General features: G+C 52.6%; 1 protein-coding gene across 2 annotated transcripts in view; it reads right to left on the bottom strand.

Moving 5' to 3' along the window:
* NDRG1 (N-myc downstream regulated 1) overlaps positions 1-19,565 on the bottom strand; it is a 56,301-nt gene that overhangs the window by 27,440 nt on the left and 9,296 nt on the right. Inside the window, exons 2-3 of one of the 2 annotated variants that reach the window (XM_027560790.1) lie at positions 16,660-16,740; positions 12,740-12,775 (exon numbers count right to left, since the gene is read on the bottom strand). In XM_027560790.1, coding sequence (XP_027416591.1) covers positions 12,740-12,775; positions 16,660-16,722 — 99 coding nt within the window. In that variant the 5' untranslated portion in view covers positions 16,723-16,740. The remainder of the gene's footprint in view (positions 1-12,739; positions 12,776-16,659; positions 16,741-19,565) is intronic. The other variant, XM_027560791.1, reaches the window with a different exon arrangement.

Below are 19,565 nucleotides of genomic sequence, written 5' to 3'. Positions count from 1 at the left end.
GATCCATCTGTAAGACAGGAGGCAGCCACCCACCCTGGGTTCCTCAGCAGAGGAGATAACCTTGGACAGGGAAACAGAGCCAGGTGAGAGAGGGCTGTCCTGGACAGGACTCAGGGCAGAGGAGTTAATGTCCTCTTCCTTGTCGCATCTTTTCCAGTGGCATGTATCTGCTTCTTAGCCACCTCCCCAAACGGCCTGCAGATTTCCAGGGAGAAAGGGTGACTCTGCCCTCCACAGGGTCTGGCCTGGAGAAGGTGCTTAGAGATTTATGCAAAGGAGGTCAACCCAGTCAATTCTAAAGGAAATCAACCCTGAGTATTCATTGGAAGGACTGATGCTGAATCTGAAGTTCCAATACTTTGACCACCTGACACGAACAGTTGACTCACTGGAAAAGACCCTGATGCTGGGAAAGACTGATGCTTGGAAAGGGCAGGAGGAGAAGAGGGAGACAGAGGATGAGATGGTTAGATGGAATCACCGACTCAATGGACATGGGTTCGAGCAAACTCCAGGAGCTAGTGAAGGACAGGGAAGCCTGATGTGCTGTAGTCCATGGGGTCCCAAAGAGTTGGGCATGACTGAGCGACTAAACTGAACTGAACTGTAGCCAAAGGTGGTCAGAAGATTCAGTTCTGGCTGAAATGTCAGCAGAAGTTTCTGGAGCTTTGAGGAGAAATTTTTTTTAAAGAGTCAGACCTGGCCTTTTGAGTTTTTCCTTTCACCCATCTACCTGCCTACTACTTGGAACACAGATGTGATGCTTGGGGATTCAGCAGTGATCTTATGAGCATCAGGACAAAAGCTCCATGCTCAGGATGACAGAGCAGGAAGCTGGAGGAAGTCTGAGACGGGTGACATTTATGGTCTGCTGTACTAGTCCTTCTGGGTCGGCACAAATGTCAAACTTTACCCTCTTTAGGGTACTGTGTGTTCGATGATACTAATTCCAATCCTACACTCACCCTGCGACCCTGGCCAAGTTACCAGACTTCTCTGAGAATTCCTTCCCTCAGCCGTAAACCAAAGTCAAAAACAAACCCATCTGCTTATGGAGATGCTCCTAAGACTAAAACCATCGTAGGGACTGGACATTGCAATGTCTCTCTGCAGGCTAGCTGTTCCAGTTGCCTCTCCAGAGACAATTACTGTCAAGCTACAAAGACCAGCTCCCAGGGTTTAAGTCAACTGGCTGAATGATCTAGGAGAGCTCTGAGTTCTGCTGCCGCCACCTCCCTCCCTAATCCGCCTGCTCAGCAGGCGCTGGGGAGACGCTGAGCACGCTGGACTCTAAGAGGATGACACACTTACCCAGGCTCCAAGTCAGCTGGCGCACTGGGCTGCCCCTCCCCTCAGTCTAGCAAGCCTCCGTCAAGGCACGGCCTGCAGATGGAGGGCACCCTTGGGAACAACAGGCAAAGAAAGCTGGTTTGGGGCTCATATGGTGCAGCATTAAGTCAAGGCTTGTTGAGGTGAGAAAGCCAGATCATGAGAACAGAGGCTCAGGAGAAAATGCCAAGGGCTGGCCCCACCATCATCTTTTTGTGAAATAAGGTACCCTTCCTCCATCTTCCCAGTCCCCTGCCTGGGCGCACAGTGGGGAAGGGTGGGCCTGGCTGAGCCACTGATCTCGCCCTGCCCATTGGGTAAGGAGCACGTGAGTTATGAAGACTGACAGGAGGGGTGCGTTGTAGAAGACACAATCGTATTTGCACAGAAGGACACCATCTGCTTCTGGGAAAGCTCTACAAAGCCAGGTCTGGACCCTGTGCTCCTAGGACAGCCATTTCACAGAGGACAAATGCCAGTCCCGGGGGCTGAAGCCTGGCACCCAAAGGTACACAGCTGCAGGTCATTGAGTGAAGATTCTGGACAGACCCCTGGGCCTCTAAGTCTTGATCTCTGGCCCACTGGGACATCTAGAAGAGAAGGAGATCTCACAGAGGTCATGCTCCCTCCATTACTCAGCTTTCCTCAATGGTGTCATCACATCGAGGAACAGTCAAGAAGTTACAGTCAGGAAATGACCTGCAGTGGGTGAAAGGGTGACGGCCTGGGAATTCAGTCCAAGTCTCCAAGGAGGACAGCCTCTCTTGGATTACAGAAAGAGGAAGAGGGGAAGGAGGGCCATCCATGGAGCACAGGGAGGCCCGAGGGACTTCCCTGATGGTCCAGTGGATAAGAATCTGCCTGCCAAAGCAAGGGACGAGCATTTGACCCTTAGTCTCAGAGGATCCCACATGCCAGGGGGCAGAGAAGCCCGTGTGCCAAAACTACAGAAGCCTACAAGGAAGAGCAGCCCCTGCCTGCCTCAACTGGAGAAAGCCTGCGTGCAGCAATGAAGACCTAGTGCAACCAAAAACATAGGATCAGTTCAGTTCAGCCACTCAGTCGTGTCCGAATCTTTGCTACTCCATGGACTGCAGCACGCCAGGCTTCCCTGTCCATCACCAACTCCTGGAATGTGCTCAAACTCATGTCCATCGAATTGGTGATGCCATCTAGCCAATGATACATAAAACAAAAAAGATTCTAATACATCTCTTTTCAAAAACGTTTATAGTCAAACAGAATCCTTGGAGTTGGTTCTTGGACATGAGTGTGCCTTCTCTCCAGATTGCTGGACTCCTGAATAAAGCAACCTTTCCTTTTCAACCAACCCTTGTATCTCAAGGATTGGCTTTTGAATGGCAAGCAGCCGAACACAGGGTGCCTAACCTGTGTTCCGTTAACAGCATCACAGCAGATTTTTTAAAATTGATTTATTGCTCTGTTGCTCTCCTACTCTCCCCAATATGCAGAAGTTAGAAACAAATTAATAAAAAAAAATATAGCTTATGTAGTCACTAAAAAAAAAAAAGATCCTAATACATCTTTTAAAAAAAAATAGGAGGCATGCATGCTGAGTCTGAAGCAGTGACAGAGTGCGACAGTCATGACACCTCGGGGACAGTGCTTCTGCCCCCATTGTTACAGATTAGAAGACTGAGCCCCTAGGAGGTCAGGCGATGGGCTGAAGATACAGGGCTAGCAGAGGCAGAGCTGCCCCGCACCCGCTCTGTCCAGGACACCTATTTATTCCTCAGGACCAGGAGATGGGCGTGCACACGAGGTCAGTCTGATGGCCTGGACTGGACAGACCTGGCGAGCCGATAGGAGCCCCACCACGAGGCTGCTGCAGGCGAGGCGTTCCTGACCCCTCCACCAGGACAGTGTTCCCAGGAAACCTGGGAGGAGGGCAGAGGGGTTAAGCCTCACTTGGCGCTGACCCAGATGCGTGCCACTGCCATCTGTCACGCTCTGTCTCAGCGGCTTCCTCGGAAGTGAGGCTGGGGGCAGGCGGGGACGGAAAACGGTGGGTTGAGGATTTCCAAGCCTCTGAATTCTGCCCACCTTCAGTCAGGGGGCAGGAAAACAAGAAGCAATTGTGTGCAAAGAAAGACATTCGTAAAAGGTCACCGTTTCCATTTTCCCTGTGAGTTGATCTGCTTTCAAGAGATGGGGGGGGCGGAAATCAACTTCTCTACAGGCGGGAATCAGACCCCCTCCCCACCCCGGCAGGCCCAGCTCCACCAGACTGGGAGCTCCAGAGCAGGAGAGGGACCCCAGGAGACCCTCCAGCCCCCACCCCTCCTGCCCAGCCCCCTCCATCCCCTCCACCCCCAGGCCCTGCGGTAACATCAGCTCATTGCCCGGAGATCCCTGGTGAGCACACAAACACAGATTCCCATGGAAACCACATCAAATCAAACCATCCAAATAACTAAAGATCCAGGTGGAAGGAATTAGAAAGAGCAAATCCACCAAGAGGGGCCAAAGGAAGTGACCCAGCCCCTGGGCGGGGGGAGCTACGAGCAGTGAGCTGAGATCTGCCGCCCCCACCAGCTCGAGGGACTGAGTCAGGCTTTGCCGTCTAGCTTATCATTGTGTGACCCTAGGCAAATCCCTTACACCCTCTCTGACCTTGTCCCTTCAACAAGGATGCCAACAATACCTCTTGTAAAGGATTGTTTTGAGGGTTAAGTGAGATGATGCAGGAAAAGAGGTCAGCACAGTGTGTGACATACAGCTAGTGCTCGAGACATCAGCTCTTACAGCGCCCAAATAGACAGAGGGACCACCTTTAAGACTATCGCAGTAGTACCCTCTGACCAGTTTCTTAACATCTCCACTCTGGTCTCTTACCTGCAAAGCAAAGGTCACTTCCCACCTTAGCAAGAAAGCCCTGAGACAATGGACGGACACAATACCCCGCCTCAGGGGCTTTCCACAAAGCCTCCCCACCTGCAGCAGAAGGGGCAGGGCTGGATCAGTAAGCATCTGCCAGCTCCGATAGTCCCGGATTCTAGAATTCTAGCCAAAGAAAATAAACCAGAACTCAAAGTACTTCCACTTTCCCCACTCATCAAATTTGCAAACACTACTGCTTAGGCTGATGCCAGACCCATCTCTGCAGAGCCAGATCAAACCACTTCCTTCCTGCAGCCCCAGCACCCCAGGCCAGCAGCCCACCCAGCTCCACGCTCTGAGGGCATCAAAGCCCCTCCAAGTGAAGGACAGAGCAGGATCTCAAGAACTGCTGGCAGAATATCACATGCCTGGCCAGGCACCCATCGACCTGCCCTAAAACAGCACCCAGGCCAGAACAAACTGCCCATTTCAGGTGACATCAGCCAGGATGAGATAAGGCCCAGATGCCATCAGCTCTGGAGGCTAAGCCGTCTCCTGAGACAGCAGCCATGAGGCTATTTCTTACTGAGGACCTTTGGGCTAACTGTATGTATTTTGATTTGTGCACACACACACACACACACAAAGTTCTTGACCACTTTGGGAAAGGAAACGAGTCGGCCCCCATTTGGCTAAAATGCTGAAGCACCAAATATTCCTCGAAAAATAACACTGGCTGCTTTGGGACACTCACAGTGAAGAAGAGCAGCCTCCTTCAACTCAACCGCCAAGAACTGCCCAGAAGGGACTCTATTCCATGAGCCTTAAGGACCAACTAAATGAACATGTAAAAGTGGACTGCCGTTAAGGCACATCGATGCTCCAGCCCTTACATCAGGTCCCTGTCCAGGGTTTAAACATAAACCCACGGGAGCACTGTTTGGATTAGCTACCTGGCCAGATCTTTTCTGATAAAAAAATTGCAAAGGTAAACTGGAACCTAGTCCATAAAACGTAGATTGGCCATTCTGGGGGTTAGTCCTGCAGTATATGTCCTGGTTGACAGAGTCGATCTGGGGCAGAGCTGGGTTCAGTGGGGCCCCTTCACAGCTCTTGGCCATGGGAAAGCCTCGGTTTCCTCATCTGTCAGGCAGGCATGAGGGTGCAAGTCTCAAAAGATTCCAACAAAAGAACCTGGGAAGGCCTGGGCCTGGCCTGGCTCATCAGAGAAGCTGAAGCCCACCGTAGGCAGGAGCGCCTATGTGAATCTGAGGTCAGGGTGTGCAGGCGAGTCCCCGGGCTGGGACGCCCATCAGCTACCCTTGAGCAAGATGCTGTCAGTCTCTGCTCCTGGCGCTGTGAGCCGTAACCCGTCAGGACCCAGAGAACATCAGCCTTTACAGTATGATGAATCTTCTAAAGGATGCCCTTCAAAAGTGACTCACACCCACGGTTTTAGAGACTGCTGGAAATCTGTGGGAAACCTTCATAAACATTGTGAGTCAACCGGATCCAGGAGCCAAATCCAAATGAATATAGTTTTATCCAAAGATCTTTTCGGAAGCAACCTTGACAAAGCGTCACTTGGTACTCAGATTTAGCTCAAATATTGTGGTTCATTGATAAGGTGGGCTTCCCTGGTGGCCCAGTGGTAAAGAATCTGCCTGCCAATGCAGGAGACACAGGTTCAGTCCCCGGGTTGGGAAGATCCCCTGGAGAAGGAAATGGCAACTCACTCCAGCATTCTTGCCTGGAGAATCCCATGGACGGAGGGACTTGGTGGGCTTCAGTCCATGGAGTCGCAGAGTCGGACACAACTCAGCGACTAAACAACAAATCGGTAAGGTGGAGTCTATCAGCAGCTTACAGCAAGAAGACTCAGAATCCGAGCCAGGGGGCCCTCTGCGTGTGCTGTCGCCTTTGAATAGGTGATCGGTCCCTACTCTTCTGTCACGGGAGTCCACATTTCCCTCAGGTCTCAGTCCAGTGTCACCTGCTCCAAAAGCCCTTCCCGACCCCTCAGCCGAAGTCCTCACCCCATCACGGCAGCCTGCGCCATTGTCCTCCAAGCCCCGACGGTAGCCCAATTTGTCATCTTGCTCAATGGATCACAGGTGCCCCACTCCACCCCACCTCGGCTTCTAAGGACTCAGGAGGAATGGCTGCAATCCCAGCTTTATCCCCAGTCCCCCTACACCGTGACCTCAGGCAAGTGACTGAATCTCTGTGCACTCAGGCTGTCCATCTGTCAGAGGCAGACAGGATTCGTGGTGAGCAGCAGGAACGCCAAATGGGCAGCTCACTCAGAACGGTGCTGAGCAATATACTCCTTTAGAACTGACTTCCCTGGAAATGGGGTCACTGCCTGTCACACTCGCCCCTGTATCCCCAGCACCGAAGACGATGCCAGGCACAAAGCAGGCGTTTGTGAAAGGGACAAAGGCAAGCACAGTCGGAAAAATGCCTCCAGCTCCCAGGAGAGCTCTGGGATCCAGTGGGAGGGCTCGGCCCAGGCTGATGACCCTCATCCTGCCTCCCCGGCCCCTTGCCCAGGCTTTCGTCCTCTGCGGTATTCAGGTCCTCACTCTGCTGATGTCCAGAGGATGTAGAACCCCCCACACCCTTCCCTAGCCACCCTCAGGTCCACCGGTGCAGACGGGTGGGCCCCACCCTTGTTCTCTGCTGTGCCTCCCACCTGTGCCAGGGGCAGAAGCAAGTGGCAGAGCTCTGTAAACGGTCACAAGTGACACAAAAGCAACGAATTATCTTCATGGGGAACAGACAAACTACGTCTTCGAGGTTCCTCCCATGACCAAAATTTTAGAAATCTATGGCCCGCAAAGAGATCAAACCAGTCCCTCCTAAAGGAAATCAACCCTAAATATTCATTGAAAAGACTGATGCTGAAACTGAAGCTCCAATATTTTGACCATCTGATGCAAAGAGCCGACTCACTGGAAAAGACCCGGATGCTGGGAAAGACTGAGGGCAGGAGGGGAAGGCGTCGACAGAGGATGAGATGGTTGGATGACATCACTGACTCAATGGACCTGCGTTTGAGCAAACTCCAGGAGATAGTGAAGGACAGGGAAGCCTGGCGTGCTGCACTCCATGGGGTCGCAATGAGTCAGACACCACTTAGCGACTGAACAGCAAACACAATGACCAGAGGACCCAATAATTTCACTTTTGGGTATGTATGCAAAACTGAAAGCAGAGTCACGAATGGATGCTGGACATCTGTGTTCCCAGCAGCACTAATCATGACACCCAAAGGATGGAAGCAGCCCAAATGTCCACTGGTGGATAAAAGGATAAGCAAGATGCAGCCTGGACATAAAACAGAGCAGTAGTACTCAGGCTTAAAAAGGGATGGTGTGCTGACACTGGCTACAGTGCAGACGAAACATGAGGACGTTACGTTAAGTGAAACAAGCTAATCCTGCATGATGCCACTTATGTGAGGTACTGAGAGCAGTTAAACTCCTAGAAACAGGAAGCAGAATGCTGGCTGTCAGAGGATGCAGGGAGGGGAATGGGGAATTAGTATTTCATGGGGACAGAGTTACAGTTTTGCAAGATGAAAAGAGTTCTGGGGACTTCCCTGGTGGTTCAGGGGCTAAGACTCCACACTCAAAGCTCCCAATACAGGGGGCCTGGGCTTGATACCTGATCGGGGAACTAGACCCCGTGTCACAACTAGGAGTTTGCATGCTGCAACTAAGACCCAGCATAGCCAAAGTCCATGGGATTTTCCAGGCAAGAATACTGGATGGGTTGCCATTTCCTCCTCCAGGGGATCTTCCAAACCCAGGGATCGAACCAAAATCTGCTGCATCTTAAACAAATAAATATTTAAGAAAAAAAAGATGGAAAGAGTTCTGGGGGTTGCCAAGGGGTAGGAGGTGGGGAGAGGGATGGATTGGGAGTTTAGGGTAAGTAGATGTATACGATTGTGTGTATAATGGATAATCAGCAAGGTCCTACCGTATACTGTATAGGCAACTATATTCAGTATCTTGAGCTAAAGCATAATGGAGAGGGAAAGAAAGTGAAAGTCACTAAGTCGTCTCTGACTCTTTGTGACCCCAAGGACGATACAGTTCATGGAATCCTCCAGGCCAGAATACTGGAGTGGGTAGCCTTTCCCTTCTCCAGGGGATCTTCCCGATCCAGGGATCAAACCCAAGTCTGCTGCATTGCAGGCAGATTCTTTACCAGTTAAGTCACTAGGGAAGCCCAAGAATACTGGAGTGGGTTGCCATTTCCTCCTCCAGGGGATCGTCCTGACCGCGCGTCTCCTGCATCTCCTGTATTATAGGAGGAGTCTTTGCAGCTAAGCCATCAGAGAACCCCTACATTACATATGTATTTCAACACAAAAAACAGTTGGAAAAACCGGGTGTGTTATTGGGCCAACACTGACTGGGAAACATCACGCCAGGTTCCTCTATACAAGCTGGAGTTTTGGTCTCCATGTGGCAGATGGGGAAACTGAGACCTAAGGGAGGTGAAGCATCTTGCTCTGGGCCAGGCAGCCAGGAATGGGCAAACCTGGCTCTTGAATACGCCGAGTCTGGGTGACTCTGTGGCCTCGACCCTGGGGGAGACGGACATTACAAGGCTGCTGCAGGAAGGCAAAACCACAGACCTGATGGCTGCTTCCTGCGGAAGACGGGGACAGGGACAAGGGCTGACATTTCAGTGACAGAGAACGTAGATTCGTCTCCCTGCCCAGGGCCCCGCCCAGCCCAGCCCGGAATGATCAGCCAGATCCTGGGACTGCCGCTCCAGCCCCACGGCCCTTGGAGCCCACCAGATAACCAGGGCCACGGCTGCTGTAGCTGTTGCGTCTTTCCAGTCCTTCCACCCTGGGACCCTATCTTCACAATGGTGGGAAATGGCCAGACAAGGATCCGATGTAATCCCTGTTAGCTCCCCCACCGCACAGCACTGCACAAGCGATTCCCCTCTCTCTGTCCTTCAGTTTCTCCCGCTGTAGAAGGAGGGTCTGGATGAGCTAAACCCGGGACACCTGGAGGCAGTCTATCTACCTCCCACTGTCCCCGGTGCCCCCACATGCCCAGTGTCCTGAGACAGAGACCAGTGGACGGAGCTCTGGCCTGGGGATGGGACAGACAGAGACCTCGGCCTGTGGACCACACAGTAAGAGCACAAGCTCCCTCTCTGCTTAGACAGATTTGGGAGTGATGCCCAGTTCCACCCTCTAGCCTCAGTTTCCCCATCTGAGTGATGGGGATAATGGCACTTCTGCTTATGCTACTGTGGAGGTGTTAAGTGAGATACTGGCTGGGGAGCCCTTAGCAGAGGGCGCGGCTCACAGGAAGCATCGCTAAGCCAGCGGCATCAGGTGACGCAGAACAGGAGGCTCTCAAAGCTGGGAGAGAGAAGGCCCGGGGTCTGGTGCCACCTCCCTCTCACTGCAGGGGGACCTCTGCCAAGTGACTTCCCAGCCCTGATTCTCTTCTTAAACCAGCCCAATAAAGAGCATGACAGGAGGCCATGTCCCTCCGCTCCTTGAGGACCAAGGTCTGTGTACTGGGTGCTGAAGCAGCCAGTGAAGTGAGGGGTTCAGGTCCCCCCACCCTCTGATGGCCTAGAAGGGCAGGGAGCTGATAGTCTGAGTCACAGTGGGAAGAGGAACCAGACACAGCGGGTGATGGTGGGGGTGGGTGACTAGCCTTTGTCCCAGGGCCTGAGTTACTCACAGCCTCCACTCCTGGCTCAAGTCTCAGACCCTAGGGAGCAGCCCCACCCATCCCAGGGCCCACTCTCTGTTCCTCTGCACAAAAGGTGGGCTGAGCCCACCAGGTGGCCTGGCTTCCAGCTCTAGAGGGGCTGCAGATTCAGCCAAGACCACCCGGCTGACGTTCCCACCTGCAATGACCCCAGAGGAGAAAGTGTGCCTGGAGGTCTGATAACGTTTCCTCCTATTCCCCAGGGACCTGTGCCGGAGGGAGCTGGTGGCTCAGGAGGTCCCCAGACTTCAGAGTCTAATGATCACCTCCACACATCCATCCATGCCTGTAACCTGCATTCTTGCAGAGAGCGTGGCCTCTGCTTCCTGAGCAGTAAACACAGCCCTGAACAGCACTGGAGTCTGAGTTACATCCAGGAGAGAGGGGAACATGAAATCTGGGGGGCCTCCTTGGCTGTGTGACTTGAAGGCACTGCTCATCTGTAGTAAGACGATAGCAGAACCCCCCTGCCCCGACCAGGGCTCTTATGAAGAGTAAGTGAACACATTTGATTAAATAAGGGCAGGGTGCTTAGAACAGTGCCTGGCACACTGCTGCTGCTGCTGCTAAGTCGCGTCAGTCGTGTCCGACTCTGTGCGACTCCACAGACAGCAGCCCACCATGCTCCCCCATCCCTGGGATTCTCCAGGCAAGAACACTGGAGTGGGTTGCCATTTCCTTCTCCAATGCATGAAAGTGAAAAGTGAAAGTGAAGTCGCTCAGTCATGTCCAACTCTTAGCGACCCCACGGACTGCAGCCTACCAGGCTCCTCCACCCATGGGATTTTCCAGGCAAGAGTACTGGAGTGGGGTGCCATTGCCTGGCACACAGTTAGTACTCAAAAGCATCCATTCTTACGGTTGTGTTACAGATGGCGGGTAACAAGCTCAGAAGTTCTGAGTAACTTGCTCAAAGGCACATACCTTGAAAATGTCAGCTAGAATTAAATCCGGTTGACCTGACTCAGAAAGGGTAGGGGGAAAGATGCTTTTGTTCAGGATGCCACGATGTCTCAGCTGCAGCCTGACCGTGGCGAGTCTCACTGTCTGGGTGGCTCAGTTTCTTCATTCATAACATGGGGAGATGCCAGCCCTGGTCTGGGCGCATCCACTGCAGGGGTACCGAGAGGCTGGGATAGCAGCGATGCTGTAAACCCAGGCTGACGAGTCAGGGAGGCGCTCCTGAAGGATGCGAGGGTGTCTCTAGACTCAGCTGCTTTTAACCACAAACTCCTAGGGTGGAAACGACCTGTCCCGGCCCAAGCTGTCCCTGTGGCCTGCCCCAGACACCCGTTGACAGCGAGAGAGGCTCGAGGGCCCCAGGCTGCAAGGACCTCCCTCGGGCAGGGAGCTTCCCTGCCAGCTCACGGAGCCCCCTTCAAGCCAAGCCAGTGCCCCTCTGAAGTAAATGGACATGGTGGCTGCTAACCGTTGCTCAGGCCTCCTGCTCACGGCCCTGACACAGACGCTACCAGGAGGCTCGGAAAGCAGGTTTCACGGTGAAACTGCAAAGAGCACAGTACTAGCTGTGCCACCACGGACCAGGCACACCTAACCTCTGAGCCTCAGCTTCCTAAACTTGAAGAATGAAGACAGTGACCTGGGCTGTCTAAAGCTATTGGGGTTCAGTGGGGTGTGCCTGCGGAGATCAGGGGCCACGTCTGCCTGGGTGTCAGGGCCTGGTGCACAATGATAGTGCAACTGGTGTGTTCTGAACGGGCAATATAACACAGTGGGATGTGTTGACCTCAGAGGACAAATGGCTGAACAGAAACCAACACCTCGGATTCCCCAGGGTTTCCCGGGGCCCGGGGTCAGGGTGGGCTTCAGGAACAGCCAGGATGACCTGTAAACACACTAAAGCCCATGCACCTCGCCTGTGCTCTTTGCATTCGCCTCCCTGACTTCACACCAGCCAGTGTTTCCAACCCCACTCCCTCTTTCCCCTTCCTTCCAAAGACAAAGCCAAGATACACAGCCTCTGATGGATGGCAGGCCAATCACTGAAATACAAGATTCAGGAGGACCAGTTGCTCTTTGTGGGGAGGAAGGAGGTGAACGGTATGTTGGAGTTGCAGGACTCAGGATGGGGCGGAAGCCGGGGTACCCATGTGATGGGCAAGCAGAGGGCCAGGTGAGCATGCCAGCCTACGCCCGGCCTGTATGAGGCCCTGTCTTCTCCGGGAAGCCCACGTGACCTGGATGTGCTCAGGCTTCTGGCCCCACCCCCAGGGCCCGGCACAGTGTGGGGGCCCACACAGCTTTGGAATAAGGAGTCCAAGACTCACATTCCCTGAGATTCTGATCCACCCCTCAGCCAAAAGAGGTCAATCCCCTCTCCTGAAAGCCTGTTCCTGGACAAACCTCCAGAGGCACCCCCCCAATCTTGCTCCCATGCCAAACCGGAGCAAAGAGGAAGCCGGAAGACCACAGAGAAGCTGGTTTCACTTTCCCATGTGGAGCCAAGAACATCAAACCTTTGCTTCCCCTATCCCCTTGCATCACAGGGTCCCAAGCCCACCCAACGTCTTGCCATTTCCTGTGCACATGCCTCCCAGCTCTGCCCAGTTCTGCAGGGTCAAAGGGGCTGCTGGATCTCTGTCCGGCTTTCACAGAGGCTAACTGGCTCCTGCTTCCTTGGTCAGAACTCAAACCCACTTCTCTCTGGGGAGAAGGAGCTGAGTGCAGGGAATCGGCTTCCATCTCTCCCCTTAGCCCTAACGTCTGAACACGGATCTAACCCATGGAAGAAAGGGGAAAGGAGAAGACAGAAAAGGCGAGGGAGAAGGGAAGCCACATCTTCTACTTGCCTGAACATCAAACTCCTGCAGGAGGCCGGTGATGGTCTATGGAGAGACAAGAGAGATGGTCAGTTTCATCACTTTCCCAGGGCAGAGAAGTAATGTCCGAACACACAGACCTCCCCATGCCCTGAGTCTATCATATCAACCCTAGGTCCTTTGTGGAGCCTATTTCTTTCCAGAGAGACTGTTTATCTCAAAGAATAGCAGTCCAACTAAAAAGGAGACACAGTAGATGGATTCCTCTTTGACTAGCACCTTGGTAAAAAAGATCTGAAGGTCTAAGCTAACCACAACTGCCTATAAACTGGTCTCTGTCTCCACCCATGTGCTACACTTTTAAAGCTCGAACTTGATCGTGTCACTGTCTTTACATCTCTTCCATGGCAGCCCACCATCTGGATTAAAATACCTCTCATGGGAGGAGAGCAGAGCATTCCCCGCCATCCAACAATCCTGACTGTCCAGCTCAAATTCCACCTTTCACCAGAGTTAGTGGCAGGCCTGGCCCAGGAAGATGGGAAAAGGGCTCTCATCCCCCGGGTGGCAGTGAAAGTACAGGTCAAAGTTGGGGCTGGAATCGCCCTCGGCCAATGCTGGCACCCTTTCCTCCCAGCTCAGGATGGAGTTCAAACACCCCCTGAAAGCTGAGCCCAGCTGGATCCACCACCACCCACCATGCAAGAAGACAGCTCAGCAGAGCAAAAGGAAAGAGAGGTGCTGGAAAGGGGAAGGGGACCCCTTTGAACAGCCAGGGGCTGGGAGTTAAAATTGTAACACCCAACTGCTGAAGGAGATTAAAGTAAGGGGCGGGATGGAGGGGGGGCATGAGACTCAAGAAGGAGATGATATATGTATGATTATGACTGATTTGCATTGTTGTATGGCAGAAACCAACACAGCATTGTAAAGCAATTTTCTTCCAATTAAAAAAAAAAAAAAAAATATATATATATATATAGCTTCAAATCTCCTGGGGCTGGGGTTAAGAACAGAGGGAGTGTGATAAATTCAAGTGGAAGCAAATGGCGGCCAACATACTTTGTGTATGTGTGCGTATGTGTGCGTGTGTATTGACAGGAGAGAGTAGAAAAGCTGCTTTGTACAACCCTAACCTTCACAATGTTAACAAGAGTGAAGCTGTCATTCAGATTGAGGATGGACATCAGCAAACCTAATTAAAGACACTTTGCTCAGTCAGTCTAAGGAAATGAAGGGCTTACTTCCATTTAAACCTGGAAAGAAAAGGCCAGTATCTACTTAGAGACAGACTGACATGTAACTTGGAGTTAATAACCTCCTAGATGTTTATTTCAGAAATAACATTTCCCAAGGGCAGCACTAGGCCGCCTAAAAACGTATAAACGCGGTGTGTAAACATGCATGTACCCTTGGACTCAGCGATGCCACTTGGGGAATTTATCTAAGACCTGCACGTGTATGAAACGATGAACATGCAGGATCCAAAGAGTCTATGAATACCTGCAGCTCTGCTGGGAACAGTAACGTGGCCCCAGGGGTCCACATACAGGGCCCTGGTCAAACAAACGTGGTGGAGGACTGTGACGCTGGAAGGACAGAAGCAAGTACCCTATGGACTGGTGTTGGAAAGGTCTCCGACATAGGTGATTAAGGAAACAAAGCAAATGTGGTATACTATTGCATGTGGTTTTTCAAAGCGGGAGGGATAAGAATATGTTAATATGGGGCTTCCCTGATGGCTCAGTGGTAAAGACTCCATCTGCCCGTGCAGGTGATACAGGTTAGATCCCTGGTCCTGGAGGGCCCCACACGCCTCAGAGCTGCTAAGCCCGTCACCCCAACTACTGAGCCTGTGCTCTAGAGCCCGGGAGCCACAGCTACTGAAACCATGTGCCCGAGAGCCCCTGCTCTGCAACAAGAGAAGCCACCGCAGTGAGAAGCCCGCACCGCAACTAGAGAAAAGCCCAGGCAGCAGCAGTGAACTAGCACAGCCAAAAATAAATCAAATAAATAAACAAAATTATTTTTAAAAGATGCTAATATGTATTGCATCACCTGGGAGTTTTTCTGTTTCTTTTTTTCATTTTTTTCAAGACTGTGTCAAAGATGCAGTCAGAAGAGAAAATGGATTTGAAGCATACATAGTGAACAGTGTTGGAGTTGGCCAACTATGGGCCTCTACCTTCCTCCACCTTCTTTTTGTAAATAAAGTTTTATTAGAACACAGTAAGCCCATTGGCTTCCATACTGCCTAGGGCAGCTTCCAGGCTGTAACTGTAAAACTGAGTAGTTACAACAGAGACCATGGGTCTTCAAAGCCTAGGACACCTTCCAACTCATCCTTTACAGAAGACGTCTGCAGACCCCTCACATGGGAATGATATCGAGGATTCTGCAGCTTCCCCTGGTCTGGCTTCTAATCCTATCCAATCGACCTTGGGAAATTCTCTTCCATCAAAATGAGTTTCCATTACCTATATAATGGAAAATAGAAAGATGCGTCTCACCTTCATTAAGAAAAGTCCATGATATACACACACTGCTATATTTAAAATGGATAACCAAAAAGGCCTGTATAATACAACTCTGCTCAATGGTATGTGGCCGCCTGGATTGGAGGGCAGTTTGGGGGAGAATGGATACATGGAAATGTGTGACTGAGTTTCTTCGCTGTTGGCCTGAAACTATTACAACATTGTTAATCAGCTATACCCTAATACAAAATAAAAAGCTAAAAAAAGAAAAGTCCACGAAATAATGGACCTAAGACAGAGCAGCCACGTGCAGTCATAAAGGAATTAAATGAATAAGTCCATTTGCCAGTGGTAGTTGGCCTGAGTTTGGCTCCACGCCCCACACTTTGTAACCATGTGACCGACAAAGAAGGACAAATTAACCTCCCGGAAACTCAGCTTCCTCTTCTGTAAAATGGGAACAATCACAGAACCTAGTGTCTGATCAGCCATAGCCTTATCCTTTAATTTAGCAGGAAATAACCTATGAAGTATGATTAGTCCAGAAACCCACATGCAGGGCGGGGCTGGTGTATGTTAATTATTACTCTGGAAAGCATTTAGTTGACCTCAAAGTAACCCCACTTTTGAACCCAAGCTTTACATTTTACAAAAGGTGTCTCAGCACAGGCAGTCACAAAACTCAGTGAGAACTGGGATGTGAACGTGGTTTAAAAATACAGTGTCAACCATGAAAACGAAAAGGTTTCTCACATCCATCCACAGCCAGTCCAGGACGGATCATGCCAGGCTAGGCTATACGGCAGGGGAGTCTGCTTCCAACAAGGAGGTCTTGTTGACTTGAAAGGTTGGGCCAAAAAAAGAGGGTGATAATTGCAGCAACACGAGAACACAAGCACAGCTGGTCCCCTTCAAACTGCTCCACGTGAGTTAACCCCCTCCATCCTCACCCTGGCCCCATGACACTAGTCCTAGGGTCACTGGTTTTTAAAGTTGGGGACCTGGAGCATGAAGAGGTTGAAGGATTCGCCAGTGGTCACGGAGCAGCAGAGTGTCGCAGGCAGGACCTGAACCCAGGCAGTCTGGTCCCTTACCCACTGAGGTGGGGCAGAGCCGCTGGGCAACGGGCTTCAGGGGCAGGTTTAGAACCACAGGATGTTGAAGGTGGAGGTGCTTGGAGGAACTCTGGTCCAGTGCCCCTCTCATTACCAATGAGATTGGTGAGGACAGAAAGGCCAGAGGTGGGCGAGGCACCTTAGCCCTTGCCAGCCAAGCTGGGGCCTGAACTAGAACCTCCTGGCCTTTTGCAACAGGACAAGGTGACCTGTGGAAACCAGGAAGCAGTGGACATATGCGTATGTGTGCATGTGTATGCACACATGTGTGCATGGATGTGTGTTCCTACTGTGCACACACATATGTCCATATACGAGTGGGGATGGGAGGGGGTGTATCCAGGGCTTCTCCACTTACCTCCCCTTTCTCCACCAAAGGCTTCACCTCGGCGAGGTCCACGTCCTGCAACTCCCGAGACATGTCCTTGATGTCACGTGCCTGCACAGAGACAGAGGCCAGGGGGTCAGCAATTCCGGCTGCTAGGTGTTTCCAGACAGAAGCAAAACTGAGGCCAGGGAGGAAGCCTTCACTCCCCAGACCAGCAGTTTCTACCTCCCGCCCACCACCCCGACCCAGTCTTGCCCCTGGGGATGGAGGGAAGTCTGTTTCCTGGGACAGGAAACTGAGGCTTTTGGACAGCTCAGTCGGTAAAGACTTTGCCTGCAATGTGGAAGACTCAAGTTCAATCCCTGGGTCAGGAAGATCCCCTGGAGGAGGAAATGGCAACCCACTCTAGTATTCTTGCCTGAGAATCCCACGGATAGAAGAGCCTGACAAGGCTACAGTCCATGGGGTCACGAGAGGTAGACACAACTTAGCCACCTAACCACCACGGCACTCAAAACCAGGCCCTGACACCCAGGCCAGGCCCACCCACCACACCCAAGACGGATGTTTTTCTCTGCACTTTAGAAGGAGACCCACGTCGCTGCCACATCCTGAAGTCAGACAGCCCCAGCTTGACAAGCAAAAGGGGACAGGAGGTCCCGGAGGCCGGCCATGGGGAGGCATGGCATTAGCTCCCTCCTCTTCATCCCCACACCAGTGAGATATCCCCAACAGAGGGACGGCCACAGAGACAGCCCCATGTTCATCTCTGGGCAGGGTACTCTGCTCCCTGCTAGGGTGGGGTGGGGGGAGCGGGCAGGAGAAGGGACTATTTCAAGCCAAGATGACAGGACAGAGCATTTGGGAAGACTGTGAAAGAAAAAAGATCTTCAAGGCACAAAGCACCTGATGAGCCAGAGCGGGGGCAGGAAAGCAGGGGTGGGGGGCCGGGGTGGGGGCAGAGATCGGGGTGGGCCAGAAGGGGCCCTTCGGGGTCTGATGCCGGGCCAGCTGCAGGAGAACCACAAGAGCAAGACGGAGTGGAGTTCCAGCAGTGGAAATGCCACCGTAACTGACCTCCCTGGGGACCGAGGCTTGGGGGGTGACAGGTCCTGAGCACACTCCCTCCTGGGGGGCTCAATCAGGGACCTGGAAGCATCAGTATTTCTTCTTAGGGGTGAAGAGTCAAGCTGAGAGTCTGAAGCTCCCCACGCCCAGTATTGGGGCGAGGTGTAATGAGCTCAGAAGGAGGGGTAGGTGCTACAGGCAGAGCTGAAGAGATGGGAGTGAAGGAGTAAGTGACAGGAGACCAGGGACCCCCACCAGGTCACAGACCCAGACATTCTGAATCAGGAATTGGGTGAAAACATGCTGGTTTCCAGAGTGGGGACCTCGCCCCAAACTCTTCATGGCTCCACAGATGTAATAGCCAGACAGAGAGCACAGGTCTCTGAACGTCTCAATTTCAGCTCCTCTGAGGACCCAGCTCCCTGAACCCAGAGGAACCCTTCTTGTAAAACACCTCTCAGGGGTCAGCGGGCGACAGAGCGGGGCCGCCCCACACGTTCCCCCCACGCCAGCACGTGGTGCTCTGTGGGCAGATCCCCTGGGACGCTCTGGTCTAGGGCCCCAGTAGATAACCAGCCCCACAAGAATGCCTTTATGCAGCCTCTGGAGTCTAGGCTCCAGAACATTCCGAAAACAAAGTCGGTTTTATATTTGCGAGGATTCCTGGGCGGCTGCCAGCTCGGAGGCAGGAGGCATGAAAAGCCAAGGTCTGCCGGCCTTGCTAACTCAGCGTGTTCACGGTCCCGAGACCCTGGCCATGGGACACCTCGCCTACACAGGCCAGGGAGCATTCCAGAAGCTCACGGCTCTGGCAACGCTAAGAGCTTGTCACAGGGGCTCCTTCAGAACCCAGGGGTGAAGTCAGGGTCTCTGGCTATCCCTGGGCCTCCGTCCCCACCTGCCAGCTCCCCAGGACAGGTAGGTAGCCTACCTGGCTCATTCCCTTCCCTCCCTGTAGCCCCTAGCATCACAACAGACAGAATGAACAGACAGATGCACAGCTTTTATGCAGCTTCACAGCAACTGATCACTCAGTCGTGTCCGACTCCTGCAATCCCATGGACTGTCACCTGCCAGGTTCCCCTGTCCCTGGAATTCTCCAGGCAAGAATACAGGAGCGGGTTGCCCCTTCCTCCTCCAGGGGGATCTTCCCAACCCAGAGATCGAACCTACATCTCGTGTGTCTCCCGTGTTGGCAGGCAGATGCTTTACCACTGCGCCACCTGGGAGACCCATGTTTCTGTCTACATTCGCTCTTACGTGGCTTAGTAAACCACAGGAGTGAAACGCCTCGAAAACAGGTCCACGTGTATTTCAGGCTGCAGCTCAGCCCAGCGTGGTCAGGTCTCCTTGGCTGGCTTGACTCCAGTGTGATCCCACTGGAGGATCAGCCTTCACCTGCCCTCTCACCCTCCCTCAGAACCAGAAAGAGTTCAGGTCCAGCTTTCCTGGCTTTCCAAACATGCTCCCGGAGAAATCCCTTTACCCCACACCTTCTTTTCCTCCTAGAACTCAGCTTCCCAGACCCCAGGAGACAGTGGCTTGAAAACTGGTGAATCCCCCTTAAACATCAGTATTTGAGAACTGCTCCTTTTTTGGAAGCTGGAGGAGGCCTCAGGGAGCCCCACCCTTCATGTGCTCAGGGCCCTGGGGAGACTCAGAAAGGAGCTCACAGAGGACTATCACAGTGTTTGTCCAGACGAGGGTGCTTCTGTCCCCCACATCTGGCAAGGTCCGGAGACATTCTTGATCGGCACGACTGGGAGATGCTACTAGCATCCAGCTGATGTAGACCAGGGAGGCTGCTGACCACCCCACGGGGGCACAGGGCACCCCCACAGCAGAATTATCTGGCCCCAGGAGTGAAG

Source organism: Bos indicus x Bos taurus, chromosome 14 (assembly GCF_003369695.1).
Source record: "Bos indicus x Bos taurus breed Angus x Brahman F1 hybrid chromosome 14, Bos_hybrid_MaternalHap_v2.0, whole genome shotgun sequence".
Lineage (NCBI taxonomy): Eukaryota > Metazoa > Chordata > Mammalia > Artiodactyla > Bovidae > Bos > Bos indicus x Bos taurus.
Note: the sequence above shows the minus strand (reverse complement) of the source record. Positions and strands in the feature narration are given on the sequence as shown.